Genomic DNA, 23645 nt, shown 5'->3' on the forward strand with positions numbered 1-23645 from the left:
TATCCCAAATACTCAACGTTTGACATGTTTGACCAAAAGAAGAACCAAATGGATAACAGCTTATCATCCAGATACATGTGGGAGAGTGAGACGACATTCCAAATGCTTCAAAAAGGTGTGTGCCAGGGACCGCAGGTTGTGTGTGAGAGTGAGACCATCTGTGCACCGTTCACCACATGTGGTGTTAAAAGGATTTGTTGGCATTAACACACACGTGTGCATGCATACACACGCACGCACGCACGCAGAAGAATTAAAAAGCTGTTCAGTACAACTTGAGCTGTGCTGAATGTCTCTAAACATGTGTTACCCACAGTCAAAATCAACAAGTGTCTATATTTGACGACATGATTCACTCGGGAAGAAATCTGCTGGGTGTCACTGTGTGCATAACTATCACCATGACAATCCATCTGGTACACACCAAAAATCAACCAAAAGGTCAACCCACCTCTACTTCACCAAACCTTCCATCAGATGCTTCCCCACTGTTACATCTTATCAGTCTGTGACGTTGAGTGTAACTTGCATCATCCAACCTCAATGAACAAAACATGCCATAGACTTGGATGGTATCAAGATATTTTTATCTACACAAACCATCACATGTCAACAGAAGTCAGCTTTGCCTAATGGAACAGGCAACATAGTGAAGAAAAGTGGAAACTCCAAACATTAGTGACAATGCTACTGAAAAAAGAAATATGCCTCCGTCCATATATTTTGGGTTTAGTGTTCTTTAAAGTAAACCAGCTGACACTGCAAACTCAATTAGGTTGACGTAAAGATCATTAATAGTTCATTTAAAATAGACTTTTACAATGACACCAAATCAGAAGCTTGTGATTTATGTAAATAAATATCAGAGTCATGGTTCAGAGATATATTTGTACAAACAACAGTTAACAACAAATACATTTCACCAGAAGAGTTACTGAAGATGCAGTTTAGCTGAATTAGAAGCAATTTTAGGACACAGTTTTGCCAGGTGCATGTGGCTTTTGATACATCTGTGTAGACTAACTTGCTGTTTCCAGTCTCAATGCAAAGATAACCAAGTGTTCATTACAAAAACAAACAAAGACATACCAAAATCCTGAAAATATAATGGTACTTATTCTTCTGCTGACCTACAGTGAAAGAATAGCAGTCAGTTTTCTTGTGCTTGTGTATTTGTGTGCAAGTGTTGATTTGTGCTAGCATGACGACTAATCCTATAACAGAAGCCCTGTCATGAGAAAGTACTCAGACTAATGCAATTACAAATCCTGAGAGTCAGAGAGAAAGAAATAGGTAGGCATGCTTGAGCCCACAAGACAACGTATATTAGTTAATTATCCAGCCAGAAGCTTGTTGATGGCTACCGAAAGCATCTTACTGAAGTGCAATGTTCTAAGGGACAAAAATAAACCAAATATTAGTAAGAAATTCCAAAATACAGTCACATTTGTGCACAAAATTATTGATTTTTAAAGTCATTAAAGATGTCAACCTTTAGGGAAGACTGTGCTGTATCATATTGTCATAATATCTGCAATATACAGCTATACATTTTTACATGATATAAAAAATGTTAGCAATAACTAAAGCAAGATGACAAGGTAAAGTGTTAAAATTTCAAGGGAAAACAGTACCTAGGCTTTTTTTTGTGTAACTTGCACAGTGTCTCTAAATATAAGGTGTATCACTACCTTTCCAGTAAAATGCTGCTGCCAACACCTTGTTTCAGTAAATTCACACTTCACATTAGGAAATGGGCTATCATTGACAGTAGCTCATGAAAACAAAAGGATGGAAAATGCTCCTAATTTACTTACACTTGTCTGCAAGCTGCCTGCATTAATAAAACTTTAATAAACTTTCTTCCCTATTTTCTGTTACCACAAACCATGTTAAAGTTTAAACTAATATCACCCAACCCTACTCTTTGGGCTATGAAGCCAAAACCCAGGGATCCTTTAATAAATCACACTACACCAACCTCTGTCCAAGTCTAATTTAGCTAGATGACCTACATTTTTGGGACACGAAGTTCATCTGTGTAGATCTAGAAATCTATCATTGTGCAGGTTTTTTTAATCATTAGCCTACAGAGTTACACTGGGGAATTGAGTATGTTCCACTGAAATACCTTTTTTCTAAATAAAATTCAATTATTTCCTAGTCAACTTCTTACAGTCTGCCCCTCACACGATCATCACCTGTCTTGGCCTAATGTGAATCATCTCAACAGGTCTTAGGTGTTCCCACATTTTCTTTAACCGTTAGTCTTTCCAGATCGTCTACATGCAGTGAACATGGAAGCAGATCGAAAATAAATGTTGAAAGTCATACTGATTATGCACATACAGTTCTGGTCAGAATTTTATGTACACTCATCATGGGCATGAATGCCATGGTAATTTTGGGTTGGCTCCCTTGGACTTTGCCATTGTTCTAAGAATTGGTCAGTCCAATGAGTGCTATCCAAGAGAAATCACCAGTTGTACTGGACATGATCACTAACCAGAATTTAAGTTGCCTCGTCAACTTAAAAGCCATCTTAGAATCTTCAGCACCACTTGTTAAAAGATTTAAGTAAGTGTATGTAAATATATCTATATTTTTCAGAATACTTTATTAATCCCGAAGGAAATTATGTGAATTGTTGAGCCTGTATCCATACTTTTGACAGTGTTGACTTCTAAAAACTTCTAAAATCTAAAAGAAATTTAAAATTGTGCACCCAAATTTTGTTTTTTAAAGTAATTAAGGATGTATAATGTACAAATATTTCACTCTAGAAAAAGTACGGTTGAAGGAAACCATTAACATTAACCTGACACTCATACCCAGGATGAATGCATTTAAACTTCTGACCACAACTGTACCACCAATGTCAACATTGTAGAGGGAGCAGCAGTTTCTCCCAGCAGAACTATGCACTCTGTTATGCAACAAAAATTACTCTGAGGGTGACTCCAGGAATGTGACAAATAGCCAAAGTGTAAACCTAGATTTCAAATTCCCCGGATACCAGTCCATCCATGGGATAGAGCCCTCTGCATTGAGGAAGTCCCAGGGTTAACATATGGATGATCTAACAGTTTAGTGTTTACTACTTTGTGGTATAAGGATGTCACCAGAAACAATACTTACAGAACCTTTGAGACCCAAATTCTGAAAATGCAATGGTACGTTTTTGGGGTTTTTTGCACTAAAGGCAGCATAAGTACTGAGTAGGTACTTAAGATACTAATTTATACTAACAATTAGTGATAATTGTTAATTATTAATTAAATAGATTAGATTATTATGCTTTTGCAACAGTAATGACACCGTCGGTACCAACTTCGCCTCCTCCATCTGACACATAACAAAGGGACTGCTGCAGATTTTCAGGCAGCCCCTCCCATCACCAGCAGCTGAAGACGTGAACACTAACTCACCAAACCTACACTAACACTAAACCACCATCTTGAAGAGTGTAAAAGGAATTTTGAGGTCAGTAAAGTTCTTGTTTCAACAACAATTAATAATTAAACAGTTATCATAAATGTTAATCTGGCTGGCACCCACATTAATGTTAACCATTTTACTATTATTAGCCATCAGTTAAGTTATCATTAACTTAGCAGCTGTGGCTAATAATACTTTAATTCATTCCAATTTTATTTTATTTACATAGTGCCACATCACACACTACAATAATATAGAGAAACCCCAACAATCAAACGCCCCCCTAAGAGCAAGAACTTAGTGACAGTGTCACCTGCTGTGACCGACAAGGTTGTGAGTGTAGGAAGAGAGAAGACACACAGTGGAAGAGAGCCAGATATTAATAGCAACTAATGATTAAGTGAGTGATGTATAAACACAAAGGTGAGTGAAAAAATGTGACTGAAGGAGGAACAGCCCCCAGCAGCCTAGGCCTATTGCAGTGTAACTAAGGCCGGGTTCAGGGTCACCTGATCCATCCCCAGCTATATGCATTATCAACAAGGAAAGTTTAATCCTAATGTTAAAAGGCATAGAGGTAACCTGTCACTGAATCAAAGCTGCGAGCTGGTTCCACCGAAGAGGGGCCTGAAAGCTGAAGGCATTGCCTTCTATACTGCTTTAAAATATCTTAGGAACAACAAGTAAGCCTGCAGTCTGAGAGCAAAGTGCTCTACTGGGGAGATATGGTACTATGTCTCTGAGATAAGATTGGTCCTGGTTATTCAGACCTTGTATGTAAGGTGTAGGATTTTCAATTTGAATCTGGAGCCAATGAAGAGACGCCAATATATAACGTTAATGTTGGAGCTAGACAGAAAAACATTATCACTCCTTCCCATCTGTAACATAAATACAGTTTTAACTTAGCAGAGTAACATTTATTTGTGTCAAAAATCTGTTACAGATCTCTTAAACTCTCTAACCAAAGCTGCACAACATCTGCCAGTAAATAGAAATAAGCAGTGGCAGTCTACCACCCCTAATCAGCAATGAAAATATCACACCAAGTTATCAGAAGCACAGAAAATATACCACAGAAAATAAAGCTTTGTGTAGTATATTAAAGGGCAACCGAGTTTGTTTTGTGATGTGCCTTCCTTTTCCCCCCCAGTTTGGGACAACTATCTGATTAACTATGAGATAATTCTCTTGCTCTAATTCTAAAAGTGTTCTATTATATATACAAATAAATATACCGTATGGAACTTGTTCACTTTTAGAGTGGCCAATTGGCTTTGCTCATAATGTGTAAAAGTTATTGAGCCAGTGCTCCAGTTGTAAATAAAACAGGTAAATTAACTTCATCTAAGTAAGCTACATGTTCCACTTTTTACAGACATAACACTGCAGCCTTTGTAGATACAGTTTGAGGGAACTCCCCCAACTACATGCAGTGAATGTGGAAGTATATTGCACCGATACTGAGAGAAGAACTACGTACCTGCCTGATATCACAGATGTTCTTAGGCAGGTAAAACAATCCAATTGAGAACCTTTGGGGATGGATGGCAAGGGAAGTTTATAAAAATGGACAACAGTTCCGGACAGTAGATGCCCTTCTTGCGGCTGTCTTCACCACTTGGAGAAATGTTCCCACTCACCTCATAGAAACACTTGCATCAAGCACACCGCAACAAATATTTAAATTATCAACAATAACGGTGGAGCTACTCATTTCTGAGTTCATTTTTGGAACTTTGATTTCTGTTTTGTGGGGGTTTACGGGGTTTTTTTTGGAGGTGTGGTCCTAAACTTTTGATCAGCTGTAAAACAGCCTGTTTCAGTTTACGCGTTGTTTTCAATAAATTGCATGCCCCAAAAATGTTTTGTCTCACTCCCATTTCTTCTTGTTACATGTTGAAACTCTACTTGGAACCAAAAATAATTTTTTTTGCCATTTTTCAAGTGGTCTTAAATTTTTGATTGAGACTGTATAACACCAATGGGGGTCATTTTGAACCTATTGTATTTTAAATGTCACGTAACTTAAATTAAAACACCATCATCTCTTATAATTTTTCCTAAAATGGTTTTATTCATCATACAGCAAATTTTGGGGTTTGTGGGATAAAAAGGGAAAAAAAAAAACAAAAAAAAACAAAACCTTAATACTTATAACCCCCAATGATTTCATTTTGACCATATAGAAATTAATGCAAACAACAGCTGTGGACAGATTGTCTAGAACAGGGGTCCCCAATCCCAGTCCACGAGGGCCGGTGTCCCTGCAGGTTTTAGATGTGTCCTTGATCCATCACAGCTGATTTAAATGGATAAATTACCTTCTCAACATGTCTTGAAGTTCTCCAGAGGCCTGGTAATGAACTAATCATGTGATTCAGGTGTGTTGACCCAGGGTGAGATCTAAAACCTGCAGGGACACCGGCCCTCGCGGACTGGGATTCGGGACCCCTGGTCTAGAAACACAAGTCTAATATGAGGGCTGCTAGTCCAGAGTATGGAGTACCAATCCAAGAAAAGAGAGCAAAGAGTTAAATGCAGAGCAAATTTAACTATTTGGTTTCAGGCTTGATGAATTGCAGGGATGTAGACTGAAGCTTAATTTATGGTACTATGATTGCTGTACTTTACAATACTTCATTAAATTGAGTTTCTTATTCTTTAAAAGTTAACTGTGAGGTCAATTTTAAAATACAGGTGCTGGTCATATAATTAGAATATCATCAAAATGTATTTCACTAATTCCATTCAAAAAGTGAAACTTGTATAATGTATACAATTATTCCACACAGACGGATATATTTCAAGTGTTTATTTCTTTTAATTTTGATGATTATAACTGACAACTAATAAAATTCAGTATTTTAGAGAAGTAGAATATTGTGAAAAAGTTCAATATTGAAAACACCTGGTGCCACACTCTAATCAGCTAATTAACTCAAAACACCTGCAAAAGCCTTTTAAAAAAAATCTCTCAGTCTAGTTCTGTAGGCTACACACTCATGGGGAACACTGCTGACTTGACAGCTGATGACCATTGGGCACAAGGAGGGCAAGACACAAAAGGGTATTGCAAAAGAAGCTGGCTGTTCACATAGCTCTGTGTCCAAGTAAATTAGTAGAGAGGCGAGGGGAAGGAAAAGATGTGGTCGAAGAGAGGAGAGCCACAGAATCCACATTGCTTGAGGTCCAGTGTAAAGTTTCCACAGTCAGTGATGGTTTGGGGTGTCATCTGCTGGTGTTGCTCCACTGTGTTTTCTGAGGTCCAAGGTCAACACAGCCGTATACCAGGAAGTTTTAGAGCACTTCATGCTTCCTGCTGCTGACAAGCTTTATGGAGATGCACACAGTGCCAAAGCTACCAGTAGCTGGTTTAAGGACCATGATAGATGGGCTCTCATGACACCCGAGCAGTGCCACAGACTGATCAAATCCATGCCATGCTGCACTGGTGCAGTAATTCAGGCAAAAGGAGCCCCGACTAAGTATTGAGTGCTGTACATGCTCATACTTTTCATGTTCATACTTTACAGATGGCCAAGATTTCTAAAAATCCTTTCTTTGTATTGGTCTTAAGTAATATTCCACTTTTCTGAGATACTGAATTTGGGGGTTTCATTAGTTGTCAGTTTTAATCATCAAAATTAAAAGAAATAAACACTTAAAATATATCAGTCTGTGTGGAATGAATGTATACATTATACAAGTTTCACTTTTTGATATTCTAATTCTATGACCAGCACCTGTATAGGCAAAGACCTGTTCAATGTTTCACAGTGAGTGCTCTTTTTATATAGTAGGGTAACCAATATCCAAAATTAACTTTTCATTGATCATCTTCTCCTAAAATAGTTACATTATTCAGGAGTGTAAACTATTGTGTTGTTTGTTGAACTCTATTGATTCTAATAATAATAATTCTAATAAAATAATCATTTAAAAAAAAATCAGTATATCAAAATAAAACAATTTGTAAAACAAAACCTAATGAAACAAAATCTTACATATTTACTTTGTTAGCTCTTATTAATAATTTTTAAAATTAGATGAAAATTAACAACCTAATTTTCATCTTGTTGTAGGACGGGTTAAAATGACCCCTCTGGTAGTTTTATGGTGTTTGAAATTATAACAAACAAACAAACAAACAAACAATTGTAATATCTGATGACAAATTTGTAATTAGATTCAACTGTTCACAGACTTTCATGCTATTGTATACTTTGGGAGACACTGACTGAGGGCTGTTCATCAGTGCCCTTTGAATAAAAAAAAAAAATAGAAAGAAATCAGCCAAGTGCCAATTAGTGAGCCCCTAATCCTAATGTAATAAACTGAAGTGTAAGAGTGCACAGTACAGAGTCTGCAAAAACCCATGAGGGCATTTGTCAAACTGGAATTTCTCCAAGCAACCAATAGCCAAGTGAGTTCTCCCTGTACCAACGTCCTGTCAGTCAGACAGTAAAAAGTAACAGGATCTACAAAGCTCTGTATACTACCTACAGACTATCACCACACTGCAAGGCCAAGCATCAGCCTGCCTCTGCTGATCCTTGCCCCATAAATGGCCCTCTTACCTCTGGCCATATTATACACACACTACATTATTTTCTTTACTTTGAAGTTACGTGGTGTTAAACAATTCTGGTTACAAAGTAACAGGTGACAGTAGTCACTTGCTTGACATCTGCAAACTGTGAGCTATTTATAAGCCTAACTTGGTAAAGTTATCTTGGCATCCTAAAAAAAACTGTAGGTCTCTCTGACAGGTCGATCCCCAGATATTTGAGGAACTCACATAAGTGCACTTGAAAATTACTCAGTCTATCTAGAGCTGCAACAATAAGATCATTAAATAATGCTCTGAGAAGTCTAATCGGCCATAAGTAAGATCATAATCATTTCACTAATCTGCCTTTGTGTTCTAAGAATGAAATAACGTATTACTGTGTTTCCTCCATCCGCTTCATGTCATTGACAAGTACGACTGGTATCAAGAAAAATCGCCTCACGAACGGTTAAAAACGTATATACCAACACAACAATGACAGTTATAAATACATCTACCGATCCAAAAACAAACACTGGGTTAGTATGCGGTGCAGTTATCGATCTTATGCTTTAAGTTGGCATACAGAATTACTGGTATAAGATCCACGACGCCTCCCCAGAGTCATTACATGTAACTATACGTAAAGAGCTGAACTGAGTGTAGGGCCACCCGTCTGAGACCGCATACCCTATTTACATGAAGTTTTAATGGGTCATTCCACACACGTAACTACCAGCAGGTATCTGCACTCTCCCCTTTTCAGTGGGTCGTATCTATTTGACCTAAAAAGGGGGTTTTCACTTCTATTTTAAAGGATCTCTTCTTCGTAAGTTACTTTTTACTGAATTCCAGCTCGAGAGGATATGAAATGCGTCCGGTCACAAAAACACAGTAAAAGAAAAAGAAACACGCCACAGAGTTTGGCCGCTGTTCTGCGTGAACATCTTGACAGGATATAAGCCTCGTGGTATTCGTGCGTGGACTCACCTCTGCAAACTCGCTTCACCTTTTGCTGCTGCTCTGAGTAATAAACACAGCCGCGGTCTTTAGGCGACTCAATAAAATGTGCAGCTGAAAGCGGAGTGCCGCTTCTTGTTATCAGCGGCAGCTGTGTGTGCGCATCGCTTGGGTTTCCGTTCTAAAAAAACAAACACTTCCTCCGCTTAAGAACTCATACTGAGAAACGGAGCTCACACAGGTTCTCTGATAACTGGAAGTGAGAACAACTGCCTCTTCCCGCTGCCTCCATTCAACAGGCTGCAGTACCGGCTGCAACCGACGCTGCCATGCGTGACCTTCAAAATAAAAGTCGAATTTGTTAGAAATTAAGTTTTGTGGTGGAACGGGTTCACAGTACAACCTCACAACACTTGCACCTGAAGTTTATTCGCAGAAAACACGTTGCACAAAACAGAGATATGCAAAGGTATATAGTTAAACCTCTCTCTCTATATATATATAATATAGTGTTGGATTATTAATTGCCTTTTTCAGAAGACCTTTACGCCTGATTCTGTGATTTACATGAAATTATTAGGCTAATTAGAAAGCAATATAAGAATAAAAGTGGTCACTATTACTTTTTTTTAATTCTTAGAACACATAACCATTTCAAAAGCAAGCTCAGTTCATGATTCAGTAGCTTAAAAAAACATGTTTAGCAGCAATAACTTGGAGTAATAATTTTTTGTATGACTTTATCAGTCTCTCACGTTATTGTGGAGGACTTTTGGCACACTCTTCTTTACAGTGTTGCTTCGTTAATTGACGTTTGCAGGCTTTTGTTTATACACAGCCCTACAGTATTTCAATTATGTTGAGGTCAGAAGGCTATAGTACAAAGCAGCATTCTGGCTCATCCAGCTAACTTCAGGGTTAACCCTGGGCTTTCTGTACTATGCCAGTGGTAACTTCTTACCAGCATGTATAGGTATGGTAACTTATGTGGTGACCTTAACTTTCTCTGGAGCAGTTTAGATAGGATCCAGATAAGGATCAACAGGTATGAAATCACTGCCTACTGAAACCTACACTGTCCTTGATGACCTCATATCAAACTTGTACACAGACGATGTTTGAATTTTGTTTTCAGACTTAATCTTTACTCTGAACCCCTTTAATAGCACCAAATCTTCTACTGAGAGAATAAAAACTAGAACATCAAGAGCAGATTATGTTCTGAGTTTCAGTTTTAAGTTCAGTGGCCTCACAGATATAATCCCACACCTGGGAAAAACCGTAGAGTATCTATGGACAGACTTGAGACTTAATTACTACTATAGTGATGATGTCAGAAATCCTGCTTGGACTGAGACCTTACTGTTCTCACATTCCCAGCCTTGGGAGCCAACATGGGACTGAAGGCCACATGACAAAAATACTATGATGACCAGATTTCTAATGTTTCTAAGGTCTCACATCAGAACTGGCTTACTTGTTTTTCCAGCTGTTTGTACAGTAACTTACTGTGTCCATGGCTGCAGCACACAGAAGGTACTGGGTCAGGTTTAGGCCACACTGGACATCACTTTAGCCAAAGAGGAGGTCAGAGAAGTTGGTGAAACGCCGGATGTGGGGTATGAATATCTTAAAGGGACAAACATCCCCATCTGCTGGATAACCACAAGAAGTACAAATAAATATCTGTCCTTGACCGATTAGAATCAAAGACTTATTTAAAATGATATTCACTCATTAAATGCCTAAAAATATACTTTTTACACCTCAAGTGTACTAAATGGTAAATTAACTGCACTGTATATCATTTTTACACTTCCTTTAAACACTTAACGAGCCCTAAATACACCACTATATGCATACACAATATGACTATAGGGTTTATGTGTGTGATTTTTTTCTTCTTTTATTTTTCTGCCAACTGGCAGAATGTTGTACTGTTGCATTTTCGGATTATTTTGCACACGCAAATTGTGTGAGAAAAAAATTAATCAATTTGGAAGAAAACATTCCCTGTTCTCTGGACTAAAGAAGAAAAAGACCACCCAGCTTGTTAGTAGTGCTCACTTAAAAAGCCTGCATCTCTGAGCTTTACTATGTTTGTCAAACCTTTAGACATGGCAGCTTGCTCATTTGAAAAGGTACCATCAATTCTGAAAGGTATATACAAGCTTTTGCACAACATACGTTCTCTTCCAGATCATATCTTTTTCACTGAAGACGTTATTTTAGCAAGATAATCCTAAACTGTACACTGCATCTATTATAACAGCATTGCTTCATAGAAGAGTCTAGGTGATGAAGACTTGCCCCAACCTATTTTAAGATGTGTGGACAATATCTTTATAAATATCTTTCTCAGTTTTAACATTTCATATCTTTGGGTTTAATAGATTTATAAATTGTTGCATTCTGTTTTTACTTACATTATACTCACTCTCTCAGCCTTTTGCAGCAGTTTGACCAGGACGGACATCACATTAGCAGTTCGCATCCTAGACATTTCTTGCTCAGGCAAATGTAAGTTATGGCTAAATTGTCCTTTTTCTTCTGAGCTTTAAACCAAATGAAATCTCCCAGAAGTTTCTGAGTCTCACCCATGATAAAAACTCCAAATATTAAGGAATGGTGCTTTAATTATTTTTTTTCTTTTTTTTGGTCCTGTAGTTTAGGACATATTGGACCATTCTTTTGAAAAGGAAAGGAAATGATAATAATTTGCTAATAACATCTGAGTCTACTTGTTACAGAAAAGCGTAGATTCAAAAGGTCTGATTATAGTAAAATGGTTCAACCACAAATGTGTCAACCTTCTGAGAAAATGCCTGTGGGATCGTGCCTCTTTCGGCCAAACATATAATGAGCATATGGGAGGAATTGATTTTATTTTATTATTTTTTTTAAAACATGCTAGTACACCTGCATAAGACCCCAGTCAAGTCGAGCAGATGGTATATTTTACCGTTTGAATACATCCTTGACCTGCACATTGAGAATTCCTGGCTGGTTTACAACACAGACTTCTACTGAAGCCAGAAACCGATGGCTCTCAAAAGGTTCCGCCTGGCTCTGGTCCACAGTATGAACCAAGTCAACAAGCCAGCATCAAGTGTTGTCTAACCATCATTCAGCTTTCCACCGCCACAGAAGGAATGCTACACCTTAAGACCCTCATAACCAAAACCACAACCAGAGGTGCACTATGATAATTGTGGACAATGGCCCTTTCACTCTGACATGCAGGGACGATGCAACCCTTGTCTAAAGGGTGTGTCAAGGTGGAAATGTCAGAAATGTTTTTGTGTTTGAACACAAACCAAAAGTGCTTTGTGCAACAGCACACATTACTTCTGGTGATATGCTACAATCACACAGATGAGGTGTGTTGAGGTGAAAAGGTCAGAAATGTGTTTTATTATGTTTGTCAGTGTTTACTGTGTTTGTAATGTTTGTTTCAAAGTTTAAATGGAAACCACAGTACTAGTTTAAGAAATCGTTCAGAAATGTGGATCCTGTCCCTCAAGAAACATTAATGCTGTTGCACGAACACAGACGAGGTAGGTTGGGATACACTACCAGTCAAATATCTCTACACACCTTTTCATTTAATGGTTTTTCTTTATTTTTACTACTTTCTACATTGTAGATACAAACTGAAGACATCAAATATATGAAGCAAAATGAATATATTGAATTATGTAGCAAAGACAAAAGTTATTGATAAATAACTCTAAATACGTCTTTTATTTTAAATTCCTGAAAGTAGCCACCCTTGGCTTTCTCTCAGTGAGCTTCATGATGTAGTCACCAAAAATGGTTTTCACTTCACAGCTGTGCCTTGTCAGGATTCAGTGGGATTTGTTCATTATTGCCTTCTTAATGGGGTTGGGACCATCAATTGTGTTGTGTAAAAGTCAGGATGGTGCACAGCTGACAGCCCTATTTGACAACTGTTAGAATTCATATTATGGCAAGAACCAAACAGCTAAGTAAAGAGAAATGACAGTCCATCATTACTTTAACCTCCTAGGACCTGGCGTCCACATATGTGGACATCACATTTTGGGTTGTCTAAACCAAAATACTAAATTTTGCTCTACAAGAGCCTGATATCCACTTACAAGGACATTATACTGCCACTGTTCTATCAAAATTTAAAATGAATGTCCTCATATGTGGATCTCATTTTTCTCAGAAACAAAATTCCGGTTTAAAAAAAAAAAAAAAAAAATCAGATAATTCTTTGTTTTTACATTCATCAGGTCCCAATCAGCCAAAATAGCAAAGAGAAATTAAAAATGCATGCCATGAAAGAGTTCGGGTCTTAGGGAGGTTAAGAACTGAAGGTCAGTCAGTCAGAAAAATTGTTAAACTTTGAATGGGTCCCCAAGTGCAGTCGCAAAAACCATCAAGTGCTACAAAGAAACTGGCTCACATGCGTACCGCCCCAGTCACCTCTGCTGCTGAGGATAAAGCAGCAGAGGTGACTGGGGCCAGTCACCTTCAGAAATCATAACTGCACCTCAGATTAGAGCCCAGATAAATGCCACACAGAGTTCCAGTAGCAGACACATCTCTACATCAATTGTTCAGAGGAGACTGTGTTAATCAGGCCTTTATGGTCAAATAGCTGCTAAGAAACTGCTACTAGTAGATAAAATAAAAATTGAAATGCAATATTTTGTCATTTGATACAATATTTTCCTTTGATGGAATGAAAACCAGAAATGTTCTGTGGCATACTGCTGGAAATAAACTATCCAATGCCCTGGATAGTTTTTATTATTAGTTTAACTATAATTTGGCACTTTTTTTCCCCCAACCGTATTATCTACTGTACTTGCATTTGCATGAAATTTCATTCAAAAACCATTAAGTGACTTTTTTTTTTTTAAGCTTGTGGATGTTTGCGTCTCTCTGTTTGTGTTAGCCCTAGCAACCCATCATGGGTTTGGCAGAGTTTTCAGTGTCATTGCTCTTTAGCCAAATCGTCATCATGAGACCTTATGGACATTTAACCTGTTCCAATAGAAGTCATGTTCAGTTTTTGGTTAAAAGTTGGCTGGTTTTTCTTTTATAGTCTTCCTATTTAAAGCCTATGCTTCAAGTTGTTTTAGTCTCTGCTCTCCATTAGAACCGCAAATCTACTTTTGCAATAGGTAGCGCTGACCTGCAGCCACAGCAAACGGGATATTGTGTTTCAATGGAACTGAAGCACGTTTTACCAAAAAATCCCCCCCCCCCCAAAAAAAAAAAAAAAATCTGGTACCTTTCTACATTTGTGTAGAAGAACAGATAGGTTTATTTGAATGATGCTGTGAAATCACCCCCCATCCTCCTCCCCCAAAACATAAAAAAAACCCTAAAATAAAAATCCCTGGGACTTTGCTCATCCTTTGGCTTCAGAGCTAACACCAGCATGAAATTGTTAGTGTGTCGTGCATTCAACATCACATTATAACATTAGTGGAGTTAGCCATCTATATTGGTATACCAGAGGTACAAAATCAACACCAATTTTGCACCAAGTCATGAGATCATTTTACGGTAGATATAGTATATTTTATTAGACAAATACAATGGGGGGCATTTTAGGCCTTGACTCAAGAAAATCAGTGTTCACATGGAATTAAAGCTGAACAATAACTTCATTCATCATGTCTTAAAGCAAATAACTAAAGATCGTACTGTAAACTACTGGTATTTACCACTTAGGTGGCCATCAAAGGATTGCCCTGTAATAAACTCGTATTACATCTTATTCAGGATTATTATTTGTATGAATTTATCAGACTGTCAAAGATACATGTGGATACCTTACGTTTAAAACCTGAATGTCAAAGTCATTTCTCATATTACTCTACTTAAAATACACTCACATTTAGACAACCTCTCTAAATTCACCTACTGATTCAACAAGAGAGACCCATGACATCAAATTACTGTATAATGCAGTAAAAGACCTTAATAAATAACATGTAATGTGAAGGAAATATTGTAATTTGAAATAGAAACAGTCTGAAAAAAGCCATGAAAACTAATTTCCACATATGTTTAAAAGGATGTTTCATTTATATAAACAGACTGATTTACAGAGGTGTCTTGATGTGTTTTTCTTAAAATTTGGATACATTTGAGCTTCATAGCTGTTTAAAAGAAATAATTAGTGTTAGCCCCTAAAGCTCAAATTCTTTACTTTGCCAGGAGGTGTGAGTTCAAAAAGGCCCTGTAGTCCTTTGTGGATCCATCTTGAATTTACTCAGTGCTTACATGCCCAGGTCTTAAAGGGAAATATTCACCCCGCTTGAACACCTACCTGCCTGCATTCATCAACACACTGTTTGTAACACATTACTTTTTCAGCCTTTTCATCTTCATTAGCATAACTCCAGTTCTGCAAATAACACCATCTGCTGAGAATCTCGCTATGGTTGTTGCCACAGTTCATACTGACTTCACATGAACAGCTGTGACAGACTGTTGAGTCCAGTTACTTATGAATGCTCCATGACGTGTGTATTTTTATGCGTCTTATACGATCATCAAATTCATCTGCTTCTGTTTCTTCATCCAGCAGCGTTACTGCTAGAGCTCAGATGTTAATGTCTCGTACATCTGTGGGCGTCGCTGAGTGGTCCTCTCCCATTTTCTTAGTTTCCATAGCAAATGAGTGCTGCTGCTGTTGTGCCTGTCTGAGGCTGGTTTCCAGCAAAGACTCAATCTGTTCCTGACATGCTCTCAAACAATCCTGAAAAGTGAGAATTCAGAGTAATTTATACAGTAATACATAATTTAAAAAGATAAGGTCTCAGCTTAGGCTTACAGTCACAATAAACAGTGATCGAAGACTGAGAACCTACATAGAAACACAGACTACCATGACCTGGATGATTGCTAAGGAGCCTGGAAAGAAAGTGGGAGGACTCTAATCACTTTCTTTCCAAGCTCCTTAGTTTGGAGATTCAAATCTCTATGCAACAGCTGACGATGTGTAGAAGAGTGTGTGTCATCCATGTGCGATACTGTTTACTGTGTGTAAATAAGAGCAGTGTCTGAAACTGAGAAATGCACCAGGGCTGCTGTCTCATATCCTGCAGTTAGAAAACTTTGCTGTGAGGGCGTCTTTGAACAAATGTTATGTGCAGGGTTGCGCTCCAAGTGACGGTGCAGCTGCTGTGATGGGCCGATGGAGAAGCAGCCACATTTCCCAGTAAAGAGAACCCAACCTGATCGTTATTTACTGCATCACTCACATCAAACACTTGTGGTCCAAGATGCCATTTAAAAAAAAAAGAAAGAAAGAAAAAAAAAAAAACCAAACCCTTCCAATATTAATTGCCTTGAGGCAGCTATTGTTGTGAATTGGTGCTATATAAATAAAACTAAATCAACTAACACGAAACTTTACTGTTGATATCAGTAAATGGAATGCGATGACTCCCTGTATGGACTCATCTCATGACCATTTCTATTGTTGTGTTTGAAGAGGGATTCATTAGACTGGAAATACTGGATAAGTTAACTAACCTGAACGTATTATAAACAGTCCAACAGTCCCATTAATAGCTGCATTTTGACAAACATTGTTTTCTAATAGCATCTATAGGGTGCCTCAGGATCCTTCTCCCTCTCTTCGACACCCTGTTAAATTCAGTTCTGCTCTTTTTCAGTAAATCAACAGTATTATTGTGGAGCAGGACTAATTACACCCTCGTTCTGCTAACATCTTTCCTCTAATGTGACTGAGTGAATGTAATGTGTACCAGTCATGCTGTGAACAGATGTACCCACCGGGTCACTTTTGATGGTCTGAGCCAGCTGTTCTGTCAGTTTTTGAGACATCATGGCGTTACCCACCATTCTCATCTGTAAGCCCTCTACTGCTGCCACCATGCTGCCTGCTGCCACCATGGATGGGGGGCTGGCTATGAATTTGACATCTGGAGAGAATCAAAGGAATTTAATGTAAATTTGTTTGTTATTAATCCCCATTTAAAAACTAACAAAACAAAACATTCAAAACCACAAAAAATACAGATGCTTGAGGAGAATTTCTGTTCTGTGTTAAACAGGAGCATGCATTGATGGCAATATGTTTCATATATGAAGATGCATTAATAAAAGCAAGAAATTAAGATGAAGTTATAGGGGCTTTAAAGGTTTAGGAAAACCCAAAGATTGCGTACAGGACTAGTTAAAGCAGACAAGCCATAATCACAGCAGATCAGCTGACCCCAATCCCATCAGTCATCATTTAACAGCTCAGCTGATGCCTTTCTACACATTTTTTTCTTCTTTCTCTGGACACAAAGTCCACACAAACTAGCTGCTTTGGCCTGCCCACATTACACACATGGAAGCAGCTCCTCCTTTTATGCCCTCTCTCAAACAATGCCATACCCGTTTTTAACCATCCAGCCACTCTCTACATCTTCAGGTCTTTATCTACCTCATTTCAGACTCACAAAATAACCTAAAGGCCCAAGCCAGGGTTAAAAACCATGAAACCTTCTGTGAGGTGACAGTGCGAACCACGACACAACAGTTTCACCAGGGAAGGTTGAGTCAGACAGTAGGGTTAAGCTGGTCTGGCATCTACCATCCATTAGCTCCATGGATGGAGACTGCAACTTGATTTGTGCTCCAAAGCACTGCACATTATAGTAGTCAGACAGCAGTGGATCCATTGTCTATTTATGCATCAAATATGAGCAACTAGGAATAAGTGAATTGTTATGCAATTTAGTAGAGAAAACTATGAAGTTGGGTGTTTAAAAGTACATCAGTTATTTGTTGGCATGTACTAACCCAGTGAGTCAGTCTTATTACCACACTCTGAAGAGAAATTTCAACCACAATATATACAGACAGTGATGCATGTGATGTAGCCTCATGCATACCTGTGGCACACAGTGCAACAAAGGTCTGAGCGTGCTTCCTCAGTATCGACTTGTTCTCTTTGTTGACAGGCAGCTGAGACAGGAAGTGGTCGATGAAGTCAAGAGGGGTGGGTGAAGCCAGGTCCCACTTCAGCTTATTCAAAACCAGCAGCTCCATCTGCTGTGAGTGGGTGAAAACAAAAATGGACAGAAGGCCAGGTTCAAAGTGGGATTTAACACAGACAGACGGAGGGATTAACAGATATCTTATGGTCACTTTTGGGAGATTTGGGGCTTAAAAGTAACACTGTAAGAAAAGGGGTAACTGAAATGATTAAGGAAATACTCTCGTGGGACAATGAGACACTACAATAACTGTCCTGATATTTAGAGATAAAAGACCTCATATGTTGGTGGAAAAATAGTGAAATTAAAGCTTTTAATGCAAGGTGGAAAATGTTAGGAGGTTACTAGAACTATTACAAGTCATTCTCTGGGGACTATAGATTCTACAGCATCTGGCCATTAGCTACTGATATATCTTGTTTTGAGACAGACATCCCTGCAGGATGGATGTTACATGAAAAAAAAAGTCCTCAGAGTCTTAGCTTCAAAACAGAGAGAGCACTTTAATGAAACAGTTTACTTCAGAATGCCATACCAGCAACTGAGAAGGTGTGACTGAATTATCAGTGTAGATGCAGAGTTTCTCCGCAGTCAGTGGGATTGTCTCCTTTAGTTTAGATGCCAGGAACATGCAGGCAGCTCCCAACAACTGCAGATGATTCTTCTTCGTGGGTTCCACTGACAAGATGCGATCCATGTAGTTCATAGCTAAGGGGAAAACCTCCTCCTCACATTTCTGCTCCTCGCACACCTGTAGCAACAGTCAGTGAATACTACCATTAAATACTGTCTAGTCGTGTGTAAAAATGTTGTATTAGTTTAAGTCCCGGAGAAAACTCCCTATAAATGTTACCAGAGAATGAAAAAAGCAGATTCAAAATGTGAAGAAACAGAGTTCAGGTATTGGAAATGTGAGATATAAATGTATCCAAGTGATAACCTTTGGGGAAAAAATATAGTCAACTTAGATGCATAATAATGGTCACTTGAGTCTGGCCCCAAAATGAACCCAGTCCCCATTTGGGCCTGTGTAAAAGTGCCCAACTTTACAGCATTAAAAACACACGTTTACAACCTGATACTCTAACAGATGTCCCGACACAGGCAGTGGTAGCAGAAAGCCATTTGCTAGGAGTCACTGAACTGGACCTCTAAGTAGTGTTTGTGCTGTTTTAGGCTTTTGGGGCACTTTAATGTAACTATCAAACAAATGATATAGTAATATTTTATAAAATACACATTTATGCTTCACTCTGTGGGAGTGAATTTCTAATATCTTATTAGCACTAATTAGCAGATATGTATGTAGGTCATTGAGGCAACTTGAAGGTGCAATGAAGGTGCATCTGCCTTCTTGTTCAAATATGGCCCCTTTTGGCTTTAAAAAAAAACCAAAAACAAAAGGAGAGTGGGGGGGGGGGCGGGGGGGAATAACTACAGGCTAAATGCTACCATTGAGGTTTTACATGAATGGCTTTTATATACAGTACCTGTATCTCTATCAGCAAGTGTCCCTCTATTTTAATTCTCCGTGTACAAAGCTTTAAGGAATTCTGAGTTACAAATGATTCTGATACTTTACATGCTGTAGTGGTTTGTAACATACCGTTTTAAGAATAGACAGAAAAAGTCTGACTGCACAGCACAGTTTTTTCGAGTTGTAAAAAAAAAAATTATTGGATTATAGAAACTCGCAGTTACTTAAATTAATAGATTTAACACAAAATACCTTTAGACAATGCTACTTTAAATTCAACGAGTATATTTTCCTCTTGAAACATCTTTAAAACTTTTTCAGTGCAAACAAAATGTATTTTACAGCCAGCATTGTCAAAGTGTTTAATCAGGGCCCAAGCACTAAAGTGCGAAGGCCCTAATGTATCTGCGACATTTGTTCTTATTATTCGGGCAAAATAATTGTTTATAATAATTGAGAATAGCAATTTTGACATTTCCAGGCGTTGTAATTTTGCGAATTCCTCCTAGGGATTTATTAGATCAACTTCATATTTTGGCCGTATTAAACTGTAGAGCTTTTGAGTCTTCATTGCAGGGGGCGTCCATGACACCATGACTAATTTCGATCATGTGCCATGAAAATTTCATTGCTCTCTGTCAATACGATGAAGGCTTTCTTGCCTTATGGTTGTTGTGATGGAGCACTGCAAACTGGCTCCACAGCGCCATCTACAATATGTCCAGGTCATATTTTTCAAAAACAATAATTTAGTAATATAAACTAAGATATTTTATGTAAAGCCTGAAAGAGGCTGACGGGATTAATTAATTTTGTCATCATTTTAACACAATTTCACAATCATTTAACCAGAATTCTAAGTGAATTCTCATTATCAACATGCATCTGGATCCATTTTTCTACTAATTTTGTTAATGTCATAAAAATTCCTTATCATATAAAATAAAATTGCCAAGATATGTCTATAATATGTCTATAAGTCTTAATATATAGACATAAGTCATAATATAGACATGTCTATAAGTATGCTTAATATATATGATATTTAACAAAAGAAAATATTTAAAAATTATTGAAAATTACCTTGTCCACACTAAATGTTTCTCATTACCATTTCACCTGCTCATAAAAAGCAAACTGATGAGCAGTACCACAATGCATCTCCTCAGACAGAAGATTCAAAACGGACACAAGGTCAGCTGCTGGCTCTTCTCTCGATTTGTGATATTCTTGTTAATCTTACTGAACCTTCTGCCTCTTACACTCCCTATTATCATTACCGAAATTGGATTACACTCAATACTTCTTAAAATAGAACAACATTTTTTATAATTATAAATACATTTTTAAAGCTTTAGCATGAAGCAGAATTAAAGGTTGTGTACCATACTAGCATTTTAGGTCATTAGCCCAGAGCATTTCATTACAGTTACTCATAATTCTCATTATCATGCACTCAGAATGGCCATAAAGGTATCGAGAACCCTTGATGCAGTGATGAGAGCGCGATTCATTTTAAAAGCAGTTAACAGATAGTACTTATGAAATGTTTTAAACACAAAGACTTTATTTCTATATTATAGTTCTCTATACTGCTCTATATTAACTGTAATTACAGAGTATTTTACATGTTTAAGAGGTAAGAATTGTTTTTGACCAAGGTCATAAGAAACCCCCCCCCCCCCCCCCCCCCCAACAAATTGATAATGTTGAACGTATGAAGACTGACAGACAATCATCCCACAGCCAATGCCTGTAGCGTCCTCTGGTCGCCATTTCTGCGTCTTGGCTGAAATTCGGGCAAAGTACCCCCCAAAAACACAGAATGATCCTGTTTTAACAGTAATAATAGCAATATTTGAAAAATTTATAAAACTCGTACGATTTTAAAATTGGAAAATGTTATGACAGGAGAAAAATGTTACCCCACTACATCTTTAGTGATACGAGTCTGTGATGACAAAAACAATGGCTGAACAACATGCACAACAGGACAAGCTCAAGATTACAAAAACAAACAAAACAAAAAAAAACAACCCGCATTTAACTCTGAGCAATAAGCCAATGAAATGCAACAAACTGTGGGTCGGTGTTAATGAACATTACCGGACAAATAGACTGAAGTTCTCCGCGAAGCCCCAACACAAAGGCAGCGCGTGGCCGCAGGACTGGCAACTCGCCACTAAAATAGTTTTCAGCTTTCACGTCACTGAACTGTATGTAAAATCTATCGCACACACTCTGTGGGATAGAAAATGACTATCAAGTGAAAAGAGCTTGTTACCGCGTGGAAATTAGGTAGCAATAATCGGTAATTGAAGCCACGTGACACGCAACAAAAACACAAACTTTAATGGAAAGTTGCAGAGCAGAGGAATTCTGAGTTCTGTGAATGCGGTTAACGTGTATCGGCTCAACTCACCTCTAACATCCAGGCAGCGACTATCCTCCTCATGTACGGAGATATCTCTCTCTGGACACATTTAAAGTAGTTAGGAGCGGGGAGGTACATGTCTTCTACCCGCAGCAGAGCGTGCAGGACCCGGTCAGTCAACAGGTTGGAGTCTCGGTAGGCTCTCGGTATAGGAGGCCCATCCCCCTCGCAGCACCACAGCTGAGGCTCCATGCCTTATTGCGTCCGTAGCACTGTGGGTCTGTACTTTTTAAGTCACTGATGTGATCGACTAAAGCTAACTACTTAGCTAACAGCACAAAATTATTAGCCGCTACATACTTTGTTCACAAAACCGTCCAAATGCTCCAGTTTATTCATGTTTGTATGTAAATTTCAGTTACCTGTTGGAAATAAATATGTAAATAACTTCACCTTTTGATTTCCTTTACCAAGTTAGCTTATACCTTTTCGACGGTTTAAAAGTTACTTCCTTTTGTTGGACAAGACAGAACTACAGGACAAACCAGAACAGCAAGGCTTTCTCCACCGGCAGACTACATCCCTGCCCTGCTGCGCCCTTTAACTGGCACATTGTTCGGCGTCAAACAACGCGAGATAACGTACACTTCCGAGTATACACTTCACAATAAGACAGCAGTAACGGTCCTTTTCCTTACTATTGAAGATCACGTCAGTAGTCTGTTGGTTTACTCACGGAAATGCACTCTGACAAACATGACTGCTGTTGCGCTTAACTTGGGTAACTTTGCTCTCAAAATAAACACGCGGAGAGAGAGAGAGAGAGAGAGAGAGAGAGAGAGAGAGAGAGAGAGAGAGAGAGAGAGAGAGTGTACTAACAATATGTCCAAAGATAGAAGTGGAATGGAAAAATGGAAAATTATTTTTTATTCATTTTAAAGAAAATTTACAAAATGTTAAGCAGCATTGTCCATCCATCTATCCAGCGATGCATCTATTCATCCATTCTTTTAAGCGTTTTGACATTTCTGGGTCAAAATGTAAATCATGTACTAGAGTAAAATGTATAGTGTTAACATTCATGTGACTTTCTTACAGGACTGGACTGAGACAAAAACTTGGCCCACCATTACATACGATACGAACACACACACACACACACACACACACACACATATATATATATATATATATATATATATATATATATATATATATATATATATAAAACACCCATCTCGCCCCTACGGGCGGTTTATCCTTCAAGCTCGGGTCCTCTACCAGAGGCCTGGGAGCTTGAGGGTCCTGCGCAGTATCTTAGCTGTTCCCAGGACTGCGCTCTTCTGGACAGAGATCTCTGATGTTGTTCCCGGGATCTGCTGGAGCCACTCGCCTAGCTTGGGAGTCACCGCACCTTGTGCTCCGATTACCACAGGGATCACCGTTACCTTCACCCTCCACATCCTCTCGAGCTCTTCTCTGAGCCCTTGGTATTTCTCCAGCTTCTCGTGTTCCTTCTTCCTGATATTGCTGTCATTCGGAACCGCTGCATCGATCACTACGGCCGTCTTCTCATGTTTGTCTACCACCACTATGTCCGGTTGGTTAGCCACCACCATTTTGTCCGTCTGTATCTGGAAGTCCCACAGGATCTTAGCTCGGTCATTCTCCATCACCCTTGGGGACATCTCCCATTTTGACCTCGGGACTTCCAGGTTATACTTGGCACAGATGTTCCTGTACACTATGCCAGCCACTTGGTTATGGCGTTCCATGTATGCCTTGCCTGCTAGCATCTTGCACCCTGCTGTTATGTGCTGGATTGTCTCAGGGGCATCT

At 38.5% G+C, this 23645-nt stretch overlaps 2 protein-coding genes across 3 annotated transcripts in view; both read right to left on the minus strand.

The window, feature by feature from the left end:
* The window catches only part of LOC134631071 (proline-rich protein 5-like), a 40084-nt gene extending 30854 nt beyond the window's left edge, over positions 1-9230 (minus strand). For both annotated transcript variants that reach the window (XM_063479022.1, XM_063479021.1), the window contains exon 1: positions 8981-9230. The gene's annotated coding sequence lies outside the window, so the exon portion shown is untranslated. The remainder of the gene's footprint in view (positions 1-8980) is intronic.
* A 5272-nt stretch (positions 9231-14502) lies between these two features.
* Positions 14503-22431, minus strand: LOC134632254 (G1/S-specific cyclin-D1-like). The gene is made up of 5 exons (XM_063480914.1): positions 21855-22431; positions 18491-18706; positions 17851-18010; positions 16742-16890; positions 14503-15698 (listed from the first exon to the last, which is right to left on the minus strand). Exons 1-5 carry the CDS (start codon positions 22056-22058, stop codon positions 15543-15545), a joined length of 885 nt encoding a protein of 294 aa, XP_063336984.1. The 5' UTR covers positions 22059-22431; the 3' UTR covers positions 14503-15542.
* Between the last annotated feature and the right edge of the window lie 1214 nt (positions 22432-23645).

Source organism: Pelmatolapia mariae, linkage group LG7 (genome assembly GCF_036321145.2).
Source record: "Pelmatolapia mariae isolate MD_Pm_ZW linkage group LG7, Pm_UMD_F_2, whole genome shotgun sequence".
Classification (NCBI taxonomy): domain Eukaryota; kingdom Metazoa; phylum Chordata; class Actinopteri; order Cichliformes; family Cichlidae; genus Pelmatolapia; species Pelmatolapia mariae.